This window comes from Haemaphysalis longicornis, unplaced genomic scaffold (genome assembly GCF_048455015.1).
Source record: "Haemaphysalis longicornis isolate Haplotype H1 unplaced genomic scaffold, Haemaphysalis longicornis Haplotype H1 scaffold_28, whole genome shotgun sequence".
In the NCBI taxonomy this organism is placed as follows: domain Eukaryota; kingdom Metazoa; phylum Arthropoda; class Arachnida; order Ixodida; family Ixodidae; genus Haemaphysalis; species Haemaphysalis longicornis.
This window is the reverse complement of record NW_027526329.1, coordinates 2,721,730-2,738,045: the sequence shown is the minus strand read 5'-3', so window position 1 is coordinate 2,738,045 and position 16,316 is coordinate 2,721,730. Positions and strand designations below refer to the sequence as shown.

Here is a 16,316-nt window from a genome sequence, read left to right as displayed (position 1 = left end):
CCGTTTTCACAAAGTAGAAAAGTGATTCCTGGTCTTAGAGATAGCGATTCACCACCAACTATAGGGGAAGAAGGTGGTCAGGCACAACGACGAGATTATGGGGCGTTGAAATGCTAGGGAGATGTGGTGGTGCGCGACCTGCCTGTGGTAGGCGTGAGTTTGAAGTCTTCACTAGATGCGCGCACCGGAAGACGAGTGCGAAGAGTGGAGAGGACGGTAAGTGAGTGGGAGGCTTTCTGATGTTACACCGTGTATGTTTGGGGGAACGGGGAAGGAACAGGAGGATTGTGGTCCACGTTAGAGCTGACCATTAGGTCTGCGAGCACCAGGTGTGAAAGCGCAGGCCGTGGCATTAGCCACGTCGTTCCCAGGTGAAAAGAGGTGGGTGGGTGTCTACTCGTTGCCTGTAAGGGATAGTGTACAGTCGTGAACAACTGAAATAGAACCACCAATATATGAACCAGAAGAAACAAATGGCGCGATTCCTTTCGATGTTCGGCACAGTGCCACGTGTCTTAATAACAGTAATAGAGGAGGGAAATGTGGCATTCGAAAGAGACCAATAGAGCGTCATTATTCGGCCTCCACTAATATTACGTTTCAATGTGACCTGTGCGTGTTCATAATTTTGTGTTCTCATTTCATTTGTTCTTGACGTTACAGCCTTTTGGCAGGACGTGAAGTGCCAGATTGGAAACTCTGACTTGGGCGTGGCGACGTCAGCCTGCTTGGTAGTCAGTCTCAGCGTAAACTGTGAGGGGCTATAGCGGCGTATTGTTCCGTGTTGGTTGATGATGCCAGTTGCTTTGAAGTCAGGAGGACAGTGGCCTTTATGCGCACTATGTCAGCTACGTATGGCCGTTGTCGGTCACAGCGAACGGCGTCGGTTCAGACGGTAGCTGAGTCGTTTGCGCATTTTTGAAGCAAGGGGAGCGTCCGATGCCCTCGGCATCCGATACTGTACGTGCGGTCTGTATGGATAGGAAGCAAATAGGCGCGGTTGTTGCGTGTAGAGCTGTGGATATTTCTTGGGGATATTGGGAGTCTTCGCGACGTGTCAGCCAAGCCTACGTAACAGGTGTTGGCGGGACTGCTATGGTGTAGTCGACGCAGCATGTTAATTATGAGGGCCTCCCTAGACTCGGTAAACGTGTTTGGAGGCCGAGTTGCAGTAGTCGACCTTTCGAAGTTAGCGCCGAGAAGCCTAGCGCGGTCTTTTGTGACTTTCAAATTAAAGCGTCGATTTTGTGTGCTCTTTCGGTTTGTTGTGATAATTTTCCGTCACATTGTTTTTCAGATGAATGCCACAACTTCACTGGGTACGCTAGCTTCAGCGACTACCAAACGTGCTTGGTGACCGTTGCTCCGTACTATCAGGACAACAGTAAGCTAATTTTCCTCTGCTTGCAGTTAATCATTCTCGTTACCATCCCCTCATTGCCACCAGCCTAGACTGAAAAACATTATTTAATTTAGGTGGAAATGGGCCGTTTCACGGGGACGTTGAATTTTACTCGCTCTTGTAATGGGGCACTCTGTCCTAACAGCAGACCGCGTGCAACCAGCGATTCTGATAACCAATAAATAGCAGTGTGAATGGAAAGGTTTATAAAGCAGTCTTACAACTGACAAGCCTCACTACAAATAGTTCCCCTGTGCATTAAAGAATCAGCGGCGGAATGTACCAGCGCATATGCCATTGCATCCAACAAATTGAAAGCAGAAGAGTCCATCACACTGCATATACGTAAGATATAGGTCGAAATCACTCGTTTTAGGCGGAGTATATGCACAGCAGAAAACTGAAAAATTACCAAATGACCCAGAGCCATTTGTTCATATCTGGCTGCAAAAAAAGTTATGAACAGCGGACAGAACATTTCAGAGTATTTTTTTAATAGCGCGCTTGGTCGAAAATTTTTGCTTCCCATTTAGCAAGCAATGTTCGCAACATTTGCGTCAATGGGGCTAGATGGATTGTCAGTTTAATATTTTGGTTGCACTGACACTGGATATTTGCCGTCCCTATTCTGTTGTCACTCTGTGCTGTGTTCGCGTTGCCGCCTTCGTGCTTGGCGACTAAAAGGCCTTCTGACATGACCCATTTATTGGTGCTGTTTTATTGTGCGCCGGCGGCATCACTTTTTACTGATGGTGCGCGGATCTTCTTTTGTGTTCCTGTAGCTTTTTTCACGGGATAGGCTGCATGGCCTGTCAAATAATATGGGCTGAACGAGATAGTGGTGAATTTATGCCATAGGAATTATTTTCCTGTTTTAAAAGCTTCCTGCAGATGCAAATGTCGTGCACACTGGTCATTGTGCACAGGAACGTGCGCTCGCGTCGAATGACACAGGACGCAATACGAAGAATTCTTGCGAGCAAATTTAAGTCAGTATATCACTGTGAAGAGCGCATGGCAAAAGGAACATACAACCCGCGGCGAACACTGAAGGACAAATGAAAGGCAAGGCAGCATATAAACTAAAAAAAAGGCCGATTTACTTATTCGAAAGTTGCGTCATCGTAATGGTAACTGATATAAATAAAGATCATCAGAGTTTGCTCAATGCACAATAGTTTTGTATCCACGCACGATATTTGTCTACGTATGGAGTTGCAAATATTTTTCTTCGCTCACGTTATTAAGTGGTGTAACTTTGACCTCTACGGACAAAGGCGGAAGATTGATTATGACGTTTACTGCGCCGACGATACAGAGGCGATGACGCGCCGTAGTGCAGGGCTCCGGATTACATTTCACCACCTGGAGATTTTTCACATGCGCCGAAGTCTTGAACACACGGGAGTTTTAGCTTGTCGCCTCCATAAGAAAAGGGCCCGCCGCGGCCGATGATTGAACCCTTCGTCCTTGGGCTCAGCAGCACAACGCCATCGCCACTGAGCCACTGGGGCGGGTTAAAGGAGGAACCGGAGTGTGCAGTGTCCTAAATACTCTCGTACCTCCAAGGGACAGTTAACAGCAACTTTACACTGGTGACTCTGGCTTGCCGTCTCTTTAACTCAGATCTGCAGCTCCGGAGACAGTATTTAGCAAGAAAGCAGATGTGCACGAGGAGCTATGCAAGCTTTTAAAAAAAGTGTATTTCAAGTGCAGAGCACTTTACGGGCTCACCTTCTCGTGGTAGCTCGCTCGCTGGACCCAAGTAGAGCCACACGGTGCTCACCCGTAGCGACTGTGGTCGCGGTGTCCCACAGAGGCTTCGAAAGCCCAGTGGTTAATATAGTCACAAGCGTTCAAAATCCGTGAGCCCTGGCGCTGGTTATACATCTCCCCGTTGTTTAGCGCAAAGAAAACTGCAGCTACATTTGAGGCAAAATATACCTAATTAAATGGCGCTGCCCGCGTTCATTTACTTATGAACGCTCGTTGGGTTGGTTTTTTACGATACGATAGTAAGCAAAACAAAGTGGCACTGCAACGCCGGCACATGCGGGAGGAAAAGCAATCACAAAAAGAACAGAACTACTACTGGCGCAGCTGCAGGCAAAGCGTGAGCGAGCACTGCGAAGACGGGAAATTTGAAATGCGTTGGAGAGAGAGAGACAGAGACAGAGAGAGAGAGAGAACCACTTTATTTTACAACTTGGAATTAGAAGGGAGGGATGGCCGAAGCCCATACGGCTTCGGCGACCGCAAAGGCCCGTGCGGTTAGAGACTCCTGAACCACCAGATCCGAGTTCCCCAAGGCCTGTTCCCAGTGGTGGGGCGTGGGGTAGGAGGGAAATGGGTCGTGTGAACACTCACAGAGCGAATGAAAGTGGGTATTACGTTGGTGGCATAGAGGGCAGTGTGGTGTTGGAAATTTCTGTCGGTGCGTGTGTGTGAGCGTGGTTCTGTGGAGGAAGCAGTGACTGTGTAGGATGCGCCACATGGCGGCGGCAGCGTGACTTAGCAACGGGTGCGGTGGGGGATAGCGCCTGCGGAGGAGTCGGTAGTGCTGGACGACTTGTCGATATGTTGGAAGTGCATACCGAGAAGCCTTCGGGGCAAAGTCTTTTCACTCACACCGTTGTTAGGCGGAAAAGAGGGTCTGCTCGGGTGGTCAGTGCTCGAGCTTGATGGTGGGCCGCCTCATTACCGCCTATGCGGGTGTGGGCCGGGGTCCACAGCAACGATACAGGTTGGGTGGGGGGGGCTTTTTCTGCAAGATTTGCATTGCCCCTTTAGAGATGGTGCCCTTGGCAAAGTTGCGAAGTGCTTGTTGGGAATCGGTGAAAATTTTCATGGGCGTGGGGGTTTGTGTGAGGGCGAGGGCCACTGCTGATTCCTCCGCTGTCACCGGGGATTTAGTGAGGATGGTTAAGCAATTGGTTGGTGCATCCGCGAGTGAGGTAAGCACTACTGCAACGAAGACTTCCTTGGGCTGGTACTGTGCTGCGTCCACGTCCAGCGTGTGCTCCGAGGGTGGGTAGTTTGTGTTGTGGTGTTGTGCTCTAGATTGTCGCCTAGCCGAATGGACGGTTGGGTTCACGTTTTGAGGAATTGGCCTGATCGTGATAAGTTAACGTAGGTCGTTTGGTATGACCTGAGGAGGGTCGAGGGGCATTGGTGGGTTGAGGTTAATCCACTCGAGGATCCTTCGCCCATGGAGGGATTGAGACAATCTGTTCATTTGAGCTGTTCTGTGGGCCTCAACAAGTTCGTCAACGGTGTTATGGACACCCAGGGCGAGTAGTCTTGCAGTCTGAGCGGGGCGGGGGGGGGGGGGCAGTAGCAGCGCGGTTCTGTAGGTTTTGTGGAGTAGCGCGTCTAAGTAGTTTTTTTTTAGCTTTCGGTAGATTCCGTATGATAGATGGTAGCAGAAACGGCTTATTATGAAGCTTTGCACCAGTCGGAGGCGTTTCATTTCTGATATTCCATGGTGTCTGTTTGTTATTCGTTTTATGAGTCCGATGGTCTTTAGAGTGTGATTTTGAAGGAGAGCGTTTTGTAAGGATTGTGCTTCTATTTGCTTGAATCGTAAGGCCTAAGATGCATAAGTTACTTACATGTGAAATGGGGTGATTTTTAATTGCTATATGGATGGTGTGCTTGGCGGGGGATTTTGTTGGTGGAGGGCTTAGGATTAAGAGTTCGGATTTGTGCACCGGGCATGTGAGACCGGCTTGTTGTGTTGTGTGTGCCACTGCCGTTGTTCCCAGTTGGAGGACTTCCTCGATATGTGCGTCGCACCGCGGGGCACCCACAGTGTAATGTCGTCTGCGTATATTGTGGATCTGAGTTCCGGTATGTTTTCCAGGCTGCGTGCAGTGGGCATCATTGCCAGATTGTAAAGCAGGGCTTAGAGGACAGCGCCTTGAGGAGTGCCTCTCGCTGGCATTCGAAAAGTTACAAAAAAGAGTGGGCCTAATCTGAGCGTGGCAGTCCTTTCAGTGAGAAAAGTCAGCACCTACTTGTGTTTGCGTTGCCCTAGGTTGAGAGATGTGATCACTTGTAGTATTGCTGCATGGGAGATGTGATCAAAGGCCTTGTGTAGGTATAAGGCGAGGATCTCGGCATTGTCTTTTTTGGAAGGAGCGTGGATTATGTGGTAAATTCGATTGTGTGCGTGTTGAGTTGATAGCCCTGCGCGAAACCCTATGAGGTTTGGTGGGAGAAGGTCTTGTTGTTCAAGGTGTCTCGTTATTTTGATATGCATTATGTGCTCGAGACGTTTTCCTAAGAGGACGTAAGGTAAATTTGACGGAGGTTTTCTAATTTGATCGGTATTGAAGGTGTAGGGATTAGCGAGATTTTGGAATCTTTCCATGTGTTTGGAAGGGTCCCTGCCGTCCAGTGGTGGTTGAAGAGTGTCGTGATTGCGTCGCGGGCTTGATCTTCTAGGTGTCTTAGTATCTTGTTGGTGATTTTGTCGGAGCCGGGAGCTGTTAAAAGTCGGAGCCTAAAAATGGCATTGTGTACCTCTGCCTCTGTGATTTCTGTGTCTAGTGTGGGGTTTGGGTCACCTCAATATATTGGGTCGGGTGGGAAGGTATCCGCTGCTGAGGGGATGTACATGTTGCGTAGTGGCTGCATGAGTTGTCCCATGGGGGCCTGCTTATGCAGTAGTTGGGTTATGCGCTGCGTAGTGCGTGATTTAGAAGGTGTGGGGTCCATGAGTTGCCGGAGGAGGGCCAGGTGCGCACCATACACAGTCCTCCCCTCATTTTGTCGCATACTTGGTGCCACTGTGCTCGGGTTAGTCACGCGGCATGTTCTATGGACTCCCTATGTAATTGGGCAAGGCGTTTTTTGAAGGCCTGTCTGTGTTTGCGGGTTCTCCAATGGCGTTTTATGCTGCGGTACGCCTCCCACAAACGCTGTATGCGTAAATCGGCGTAGGAAACTGGTAGTTCGGTATCAACAAGTTTTTCGTTATCTTCCTTTGCTTGCATTATTTGGTTGAGCCACCGTTCTAGCTCTTCGTCCGTTTGGTTGGATAATGGTGAAACGTTGAGGGTTGAGGTGCGGAAACCGTCCCAATCACTGATGTGTTTTTGTTGCGGTTTTGTATTAGGGCAGATGTGTACAAATCAGCCTGTACAAATACGAGATCAGGTGTTGTGTTCCTTTGTGCGCTGTTGCCTATGCGCTTGGGTATGTACGTTTCGTTGTATAGAGTCAGCTGTAGTTTTTGTATTGTTTCAAAAGAAGTCGGCCTTTTTTTGTTGTTCGCGTGTAGCCCCATGCCACGTGTGGGGCATTGAAATTCCCCATGACCAGTAGGGGTTGACTGCCTGCTTCTCGTAGTGCTTCCATGAGGACGTGTTTGAAGTTGTGTTGGGTGTTTTTTTGGAGAGCTGTATAGATTGAGCAAGTGTAATTTGCTGCGGTCGGGTTGGAGAGGACATAGCGTGACGAAGTTATGTGGAATATTAATATTTTAAAACACCCCATGTTCGGCGCTTATGTTGCGTTGTAAAAGTGTCAAGTGCATGAAGCTAAAGATTTCTTCTTTAAACGAACATTACCGTCGATGCTCCGTACTAATCCGCGCCAATTTTGGCGTGTTATGGGAGGGGAAAAGGAGGACGATATCACTATCAGTCCTGTTGATGGCGACACCTTGCCTGCTTCTGACTGTTGTTCTGCTTTTAATGATTTTTTTTCGAAATCCTTCTCAGTTAGCGATTGTTCTGCTGATGCAAATGTTAGTGATTCTAAGTTTTGTTCAATGCCTCCTATTGTTATTGACCCAGTTGGTGTTTCTAGAGTGATTGATACCTTAAAGCTGTCTTCTGCTTCCGGTGTCGACAATATAAATTCAAAGTTTCTCAAAAACACCAAAATGTGTTCATCAATTATCTTGACTAAAATATTTCAACAATCTCTCGAACGTGGCATTCTTCCAAGAGCAACACATCAATAACTACCGACCTATTTTTCTAACTTGCATCTCATGTAAAATCCTTGAACACATTATATCATCTCAAATTGCTGCACACTTGGACGGTCATTCCTTTTTCCACAGATCACAACATGGCTTCCGCAAACATTATTCGTGCGAAACTCAGCTAGCATGCTTTACTCATTCCCTCCATAGCATTCTTGATCGTGGCGCTGCAGTTGACTGCATATTTCTTGACTTCAGCAAAGCGTTCGACAAGGTCTCACTTAAGCTTTTGCTTCTGAAATTAAGTAAGCTAAACCTTGATACTAGTGTACTTGCCTGGTTGCGTTGTTTTCTTACTAACCGCTTTCAATTTTTTACCGTTAATCATTTCGACTCTTCTTTGTCCCCAGTTCTTTCGGGAGTTCCACAGGGTCGGTCCTTGGTCCGCTCCTTTTCCTAATTTATATCTACGACCTCCCATCTCGTGTGCATTTTTCTATTAACCTCTTCGCTGATGACTGTGTCATTTATCGTGAAATAATAAACGCTAACGATTCTCTAGCACTTCAGTCAGACCTAAACGCTGTATCTTCATGGTGCAGCGAATGGGTGATGACATTGAACATTAATAAATGCAAAGTATTGCATGTATCACGCACCAATGCACCTTCCTCAACCTATACCCTACAGAAACATACTCTTGACGTCGTAAGCTCTTACGAGTACCTAGGAGTCTATATTTCAAATAATCTTTCATGGGATCCACACGTTACGTATGTATCAAACAATGCTAACCGCTTAGTAGGGTACTTGAAGCGCAACTTTTCGTCAATTTCTTCTTGCCTCAAGCTACAACTCTATAAAACACTAATTCGCCCAAAGCTAGAGTATGCGGCCTCAATATGGGACCCTGCCCACGAATTTCTAGTTACCAGGGCAGAAGCAATCCAAAACCGCTCGGCTCGTTTCATACTGTCGAACTATCATCGCACTGCTAGTGTATCTTCTATGAAATCAATATTGTTTCTGCCTAACCAGTCGTTGCACCGCAAGATGCTTCGATTATCTTTGTTTCACAAAATTTATTTCCACGCGCATCTTCGCGATTTTCTTTTATCTGCCCCGTCTTACATATCACGCCGCGTCGATCATCGCTACAAAGTTGCGCCGTTCTCCTGCAAAACAAACGCATTTTATCATTCATTTTTACCCCGCACGGTGAGTGAATGGAATCGCCTTCCTGAACCGCTAGTGTCAATACAGGATAACAAGCTATTCAAAGCTGCCCTTCTTGCGCATTTTTCTGATGTTTCATAGGTCTGATTTTCATGTTTAAAACGGTAATATTTTCTTGATTGTTTTGGACATGGTCTAATGTCCGCATCAGATGCTGTGCTACTTGTTTATTGTACAATTTTCCCCACTCCCCTCTGTTGTGTCCCCAGTGACCTTGAGGGTATTTGAAAATAAATAAATAAATAAATAAATAAATAAATAAATAAATAAATAAATAAATAAATAAATAAAGTGTTGCTATTTGGGCGTTTTGAAAGGTCTGGTATTCTGTTAGTTTCCCAATAGTACCTGTTTCTTGCAGTGCTATAACCCTGGGGGATTATGAGCGGTTGACAGGTGTGTTTGGAGCGCGGGGCGTTTGTCGCGATAGCCTCTACAATTCCATTTCCAGGCAGCGTGTGTTTTATAGGTCGGCATCTGCTTCCATTTCGATTGTTAGAGGGCTACTGGCAGATGGGTCGGGTGTTTGCATCGCTAGTCGTTGTGGCCGAAGTTCTTTCATGCATGTAAGTAGTTCATTGTGTAGAGCCGTTACAGATCCCTGCATGGTGGCTTGTGCCACCTTGACTGATGCGTGAAGTTGTAAATATTCTTGTCGTTGTGTTCGTAGTTCTTGGGCGATATCGATTGACACTGCAGAATGTGCACTCTCTGTTGTTGCCCTTCGTTTGAGGGGTGGCGATTTTGTGTGGGAGGGTTCGTGAGATGATTGTTGGTTGCATGTCTCTTCTTCAGAAGATGAGTGTAGTTGATGTCTCAGTAAGAGATTCTGTTCTTTCAGCTGGGCGTTTTCTTGCCGCAGTTTGAGAATTTCAGCTCGTAGGGCCTATATTTCTTTCATAAGTGCCTGGTGTGCATTGGTTTGAGTTGTTTGGGGTTGTGTTTTCGGAGGCGTGTTGAGTACGGGTTTCGGAAGGCCTTGGTGCTCATCTGCATGTTTCTGCCTTGAGATGATTGGCTGGGCGAATGTTGAAGGGCATCTCTGTACGTCAAATATTCATGGTTGGGGTCTTGCTTCTTTGTGGAGTTTTCTCTTGCTTGGGGTTGGTGCTCAGCCTGGAAGTCTAGGGCGACGATGGGTGGTTGGTGGGGACGTCGTGGTTAGAAGCGGCGGGGACAACACGATGCTCCGGTGAGGTGGGAGTCTGCGCAGAGTATGCAGTTAGGGTTGCACGGGTGGTTTTTTGTTGGTGGGGTGGAGCCGCACTTGGTGCATCAAGGTGTAGGGGGCGTGGGGGGTAGACATCCTGTCTGTACCCAGGTCGCCAGCAGTTAGGGCAGGCTTCGGATTTCCTCTTGAAAGGGTAGCAGCGTACGATCGCTGCCCTGTAGCGTACCCAGAATGGTATTGTTGTTCCGTTGAAGAGTATTACACCAATGAGGAGTTTTGAAGTCTTTTGACATACAGTATGTGAAGCGCTGGGTTGTAGTCAGTTAGGCTTCTGAGTATTGTGCTTCCATCGTCCTCTGTTGGGGCATTGAATATGACGACGACACATGTGTTGGACGGTGGGGGGATGTTGTTGGAGAGGAGGTAGGTTGCTACTTGTTATTGAAGGGTCGTTAGTTGGAGGTATAGCTTGGCTCGCACTTGTGACGGGGTAGTGATCACGATGAAGTTAGATTTCTGGTTGATTGGGAGTTTATCCTCATTGTTGAATGATGTTTGCTTCCCTTTGGACGAGGTCTGCAAGGGATGCTGCAGGAACGGTTTGGAGGTCCAGGCCACCTTGGGGTCGTAGCACGATTTTGATGTCGCCTTCTCGCAGAGGTTCTGCAGGCCGAGGTAGTTTCTGTTTAGGCTGTTGTCTGGGCTTGCGGGCGTGCTCAACGGTCATGGTGCTGTGCATGAGTTCTTGGTTGAGAATAGCTGACTGCGGGCGTTTTGGAGGTTCAATGTTTTGGCTTGACAGCAGATGCGAACCCATCCAGGTTTATCTAAAGTTGCTGGGTCTATTGGTTGTCATTATACGTGTATTCCATGGCGTGGTGTGAAATCATGGAGGGTAGTGGGTGCAGGCGATGTGCGTCGGGCCGAGCGAGCGTCCGCGTTGTTGGCAAAACCGGCAGGCGCCGCTGCCGAAGTGAGCGGCTGCCGCGAACGCAGCTACCGCGTGGCGGCCGCGTCGTCAGGAAGGGGGGGGGGGGAAGGGGGGAAAGGAACGTTAGGCCTACTTTGAAGCTCCGAGCTGGCAGAGTGAAAACCGCTTGTTGTGCAAGTTTCGATGATCTAAGCTCACCTTGGTTGGTATGCGGTGATAGCGGGCGTCTAGCTGGTCATGTTGTCGCTTGTTTTCGGGGGCTAAATTGATTCGTTGAGGGCATGGGCGATGTCGAAGCGGGAGCGATGTGAAGAGACGTCCACTCGCTTTTGCCACCTGGCGGCCTACGAAATGCGTTGGACAAACCTCTGCTGAATTCACCAGGAGAGGAATGGGACAGGGCGGCGAAGAGCGTGATGGGTGGTAAGAATGAGCTGATAACGGCGTCACAGGCCATTATGGCAAATCACTGCTCTCTGTTTCCGACAGTTTTCACGTTGAGTGGAGCGGCTTGATTTTAAATACAGAGGATTTCAGTAACTCACGATGTCACCCGGTTGACGTCCGTAGTCCGCACCGTCGTTGTCCCTACTATATAAAAAAGACTATCCGGCACCCGGTTTCGATCCCTCGACCCTGCGGGCGGAACGCAATGTACATGGTGCTCGACCCACTGCGCCACAAAGCCGACACAGAATGGGACGCTACGAACGCGCCTTATATCGTTGACTCATTCAAATTACTGCTGACGAGTGCTCTCTCGTCAGCAGTTGCCACAAGTGCAACAACATTAACGTAACGCAAACTACTTAACGTCGTGCGCCCCCGCAAATGCTCTGCATTTAATCGTGCCCCTCGCGAGGGGGATGTTTCACTGCGTCTTCTCTCGGTCGCGGGACCCGTGGCGCCATCTGGCGGAGGCGCGGCACAACTCGTAGCACTTTGAAAAGATGCGGCGCCAGCCAGCTGTGTGTGTGCGTGCCGCACTTGTACAAATGGCGAGTGCATTGGCTGCCCACAGAGCAAAGCATTCGTGCAAGTCAGCCGTTGCAGTCAGTCAGTCAGTCAGTCAATCAGTCAGTCAGTCAGTCAGTCAGTCAGTTAGTTAGCTAGTTAGTTAGTTAGGAACTCCGCAAGCATTTGCGTTTCTTGCTTTTTTTCTGCCTTCGTTGCCCAACACAGTCCTTGTATTTCTTAATGAGCTTCACAACTTTGCAGAGGAAAAGGCAGCGTAGTGTTTCTGTTTTGATGCTCCAGTGATATTACCTGCCAGAAGCATTTGCATTGTGATTCTACAATTTCTATGTGTTTTATTCTCACTCACGAAGCGTGTTGCGAGGAAAAAGAGTACCAGGCACATTAACTTAAGCGTATCTTAAACCAATCCGTTTGTTGTAGCTGAATAAAAAACAAACGTATTTACAGCGACGTTATAGGCTGTCAACACGCATTCACAGAGAATCACGACATAATTTCTTAAATAAAGTCACTTAACCATTTTCCCCGGCCCCCCGAAATTGGCAGCAGTCCCGGTAGATCATATTTGATTTTGTCGCGAGCCGAACGAGATGGTAGGAGATTAAACCTGTGCTTCATTTCTTACGGGCGTCGATAGTCTGCCCTTCTGGCGGCTTCCCCGTAATTTGGGATGAGATCAAGGACCTATTACCGCAATCATAACTAAGTTTAAATTGGACCAAACCTACACTTTACAGATAATTTATAGTAAGCATGAGTCGGTAGCTGCGAAGCCTGTGCGGTGAGAAGCTCAACGGAGAAGCCACAATTCCTTATCCCCTCCAACTCCCCACATTTGACCGAATAAAAAAAATCTCGGTTAAAGAGTTCTTATTTCACGTGTATATTGTTTCGTCATAGGTGGCAACAAAAATAGAATGGGTTAGGGTCAAATAGGGTTCAAAGGAACAGTTTTTCCCCGGTACTTCAAGTTTATTTTTTGGTGGACGGTTATTGAGAAACACCATCGCATACACACTGCGAATATTGTGTCATGTGCAGCCTAGAAGGAATAACACCGTCGCCGATAAAGAAAATATTATAAAATGTGGGTTGTTGCTTCGGTGTTCTGGGGCCTTCGGAGGATTAATTTAGGTGGCTCCGACGAAGTCCCACTCAGCCTAGACATCTAAGCGGCTGTCCGCCTGAAACAAATCCAAAAGTTGTTACCTTCATCGAGGTCGATGTGCTACCTTGAATCTCCAGACTTCTGCAGGAAAAAAAGAAACAGGTAAAGGTACGTTTTCTGTAAGTGTCGGGGTATCAGTTTTATGTCGAGGGGCGTGCTATTACCTTCACTACCGCCTGTGTATCTGCTCCAGCGGCGGCTGAGTTTCTTCTGGGATCCCTAAAATAACCGTGTGTTCGATACGCAGTGTCGTAAACGTTCATTCACGACCAACAAGAACCAGAGGAAAGCATTCCTTGCTGCGTGGAAGGCTGAACTAGACTAAGTGTGGTAAAGGGGGCGAAGGGTGCTCTGTGCGATCAGGCGGTTTTTATGCTAGGCGTAGTTCTTCGGCAAATTCACTTTGCGTGGGCAAGGATTTAGGACGCACGTTGTGTGGCCACTACGTAATTGTAACTCCGGCGGAGGCCCCCATCAAAGGTACACGTTTTCTTCAGTGCGTTTCGCCTTTTACGATGCAGTGTATTCGCTACCTATTTCGCTCTAAAACAAGCAAATGTGACGTATATTCAAAGGAATAACTGTTCGGAGAAGCGTGTACAAAAAAGGCTTAGTTGTCTCCTTCCAGTGTATGTGAATGTGTGGGCACTGCTGAATCCGTGTTTAGGTGCACGTGTTTTGGCGAGTACGTCGGCTTCCTTTGTTACCAATGCGGAAATGGCATCGACATAATGCTGGCACACTTGCCTGCATGGCCGGTTGTCTATCTACTTTGACTTTTTTAGAGCCGCACTGAGCGTTTAGAGATACGCGGAGATGAATAAAAACAAACTACCGTGGGTCCGCAGTTTTTTCATAGGTTCTAGCGTAGGCTGGTTTCACTACTCGTCCTTCATCTGACGCAAGACAGCTGGCGAGTGTAACCGAGCTGCTCCTCCGATAACCCCCCCCCCCCTCCACCTATGTCCGCTTTGCCTTGCCTGATATTTATGTGTGTAGTGCGACCACTAATTTATTTATTTCTTTTTGCTTCACAGTCACCCTAAAGGCCACTCGGGAAGCGTGTTACATAGGGTGAACGTTAGATTGTGGAAACACACAGCAGGGCGTAAATCTACGTGCTACAGCTTCTTCAGTAATTTCATTTTCTGTGGAAATGCCGGCGTTTGGCAAAATAGCATTTGCAGAAAGGCAGCGCATTGTTCCTTGACCCGTTGCCTAATGGCTGATTTTCAATCACTCTGTGCAACCCTTCCAATGACTTCACTGGGCCCGTGGATGACGTTTCAACCAGCGCAGCAGTCTGCTTAGTGAAAGGGGTCGCATTAGCGTGTGGTTTAGAGCAGGCAATGTTTCAAGCAATTTCAGAAACTTTGGTGTTGTGATTTAAATGCCCTTATTCGTCATTTTCAATCATAAACATAAGAACTTCTGAAGGTATTACTACTGCGCATTCCTTTCCCCATGATCTAGAGAAAAATGTTGCCGAGATATTTGTTATAGCTAATCTCCCATTCTGGTAGATCATCACATATTTGGTGTCTTTTGCAGTGTGTATACTGTGGGTCATCAAGCCGCTGGTGAACCAAATTCCTAAGCCCTGCATGGATGCATTTCGTGTTGCCTGCGGTGAAGGATACCGTGACTACAGCGACGAGATGTGCCAGACTGGCTAAAAAATGCAACTGGAGATGGCGAACAAAAGAGGACGCCTGTGCAAAAGATTGAATTTGATGCCCGATGGCAGCGGTTGTTTTTATGTTTATTTGGTTCGGGCCTATAAAAGAAAATAAAAATACTTTCTTTAACTTCTTTATGAATTGACGAGTCGTTTTTTGTATTTCTTTATTTATTTATTTTATTAGTTATTTATTTTTATGTATACTAAGGTCTCTTCGGGGGGCAAAGAAGCTGGGATTCGTAATGAAACATTGTGTCAGCATACGCCAAGGAAAAACAATACGCACGCACAGAAAAAATTCAGAAAACAATTTTTACAATGAAAGCAAAAGGGCGAACTTAATTTCGCATAAAAAATCATCGTCCCCTCAACTTTCTGAAGAACGAGCAGCGAAAATGGGGTTTGTGTCACCTCAATCGACGCACCTATCCAAAACGCCTTTCTTGGTATTTACGGTGGAGCATACTTCCAAGTTAATTACTTGAACAAAACGTGAAAGAAATGAGAGTTCTTATACACAATAGTCTTTCCATGGTTACTCAAACGCAAAAAAAAATTATTTCTCTCTGTCTGTGTGCCTGTCTGCTTATCTGTCAATCTGTCTGTCTGCCTGTCGGTCCGTCACACACAGCCACCCAGCCAAATGTTGAAATCAATTATTGAGGGTCACGTTTATTTAGGAAAACATCAGCAATCCATTAAATCATTAAATATGCTCTATATGTGTCAAAAGTCTCCAGCAAAAAGGTAAACTTAGGGTTAGTTGAGGAACAATGTGAATACATAACTGGCGTTTGCAGTGTTTATTTAAATAAAATCAGCTTGATACACGAGTTTTCCGGGAATCATAAAACGTGTTGCTTGAAAGAAATGTTTTAACGGCGAGATGCAGACACGGCTGCCGCCCAGACCTCCCACTGGTGGCTCCACTGCTAAGTCTCAAGAGTCGCACCAGATGGCATGCAGCAGGACGAACGCGGCTAAACTGAACACAGAAAACCTCTAATGGATGGGAACCATAGAGGTATACTAATGACTCTAGAGGAAAAGCTGCCAGGCCAGCCCGTATATTGAACCGTGCTAAACCCTTGCAGTTAATACTACTGACTTGCAAAACCCGAGCGCAGCCATGATGCCACCCTTAATGCCAGGCCCACTGTATTTTTACTTGCCAAAGTTGATGGCATTAATGAGTATTCACCTGACAACATACGCATTCCATCATGACAGCCTCCGCTGCAGTAAACGCGCATATGCGCAGAGAGGTGCTGGGATAACTTTCGTGTGTCAAAACGTTGCATGAAGTTGTTTGTATAGTACGTAGCCAACTTTTGCGCCATGTTAACGCGCTAGATGCAGTGACAAAGTCCCCGCAACATAGAAAGGTAGCGCGTAGAGTAGCGCGTGCTTCGCACGTTCGGAGGTAGGTTAAGCGGACGCGTTTTTAAAGCGAAGCTTAACTACTTTCGTCCAGTGGTGTCGCAGAGGAGGCGCAAGTTATCATTTCGACCAAAGGCAAAACACCCAACACACCCAACAGCCAACACGGCAACACACCCCTCCAAGCGCGTCGCTCGATTCCCTGAGTCCGCTGCCGGCGCTGCCCACAAGGCCTCATTTTAAGTCGTTCTGCTAACATTGCGGCCAGTCCCGTCGCCGCGGCGACGGAGCGGCCGCTCGGCTCATCGACAGCCGACCAAATCCACAGCCTCCCACCCATGCGCGGTTGGGTTATAGTGAACTAGAAAAAACTACTACCTCCCCTGGCGGGAACCCCTGTGTAGATGCGACGCATAGGGTGTTCACGTTGCAGC

At 47.5% G+C, this 16,316-nt stretch overlaps 1 protein-coding gene across 1 annotated transcript in view; it reads left to right on the top strand.

Annotated features, from left to right (window-relative positions):
- LOC144172979 (uncharacterized) overlaps nucleotides 1–14,593 on the top strand; it is a 42,070-nt gene extending 27,477 nt beyond the window's left edge. Inside the window, exons 4-5 of the mRNA XM_077701566.1 lie at nucleotides 1,298–1,384; nucleotides 14,373–14,593. Of these exons, the coding sequence (XP_077557692.1) occupies nucleotides 1,298–1,384; nucleotides 14,373–14,497 (212 nt within the window). The 3' untranslated portion in view covers nucleotides 14,498–14,593. The remainder of the gene's footprint in view (nucleotides 1–1,297; nucleotides 1,385–14,372) is intronic.
- The last annotated feature ends 1,723 nt before the right edge of the window (nucleotides 14,594–16,316 follow it).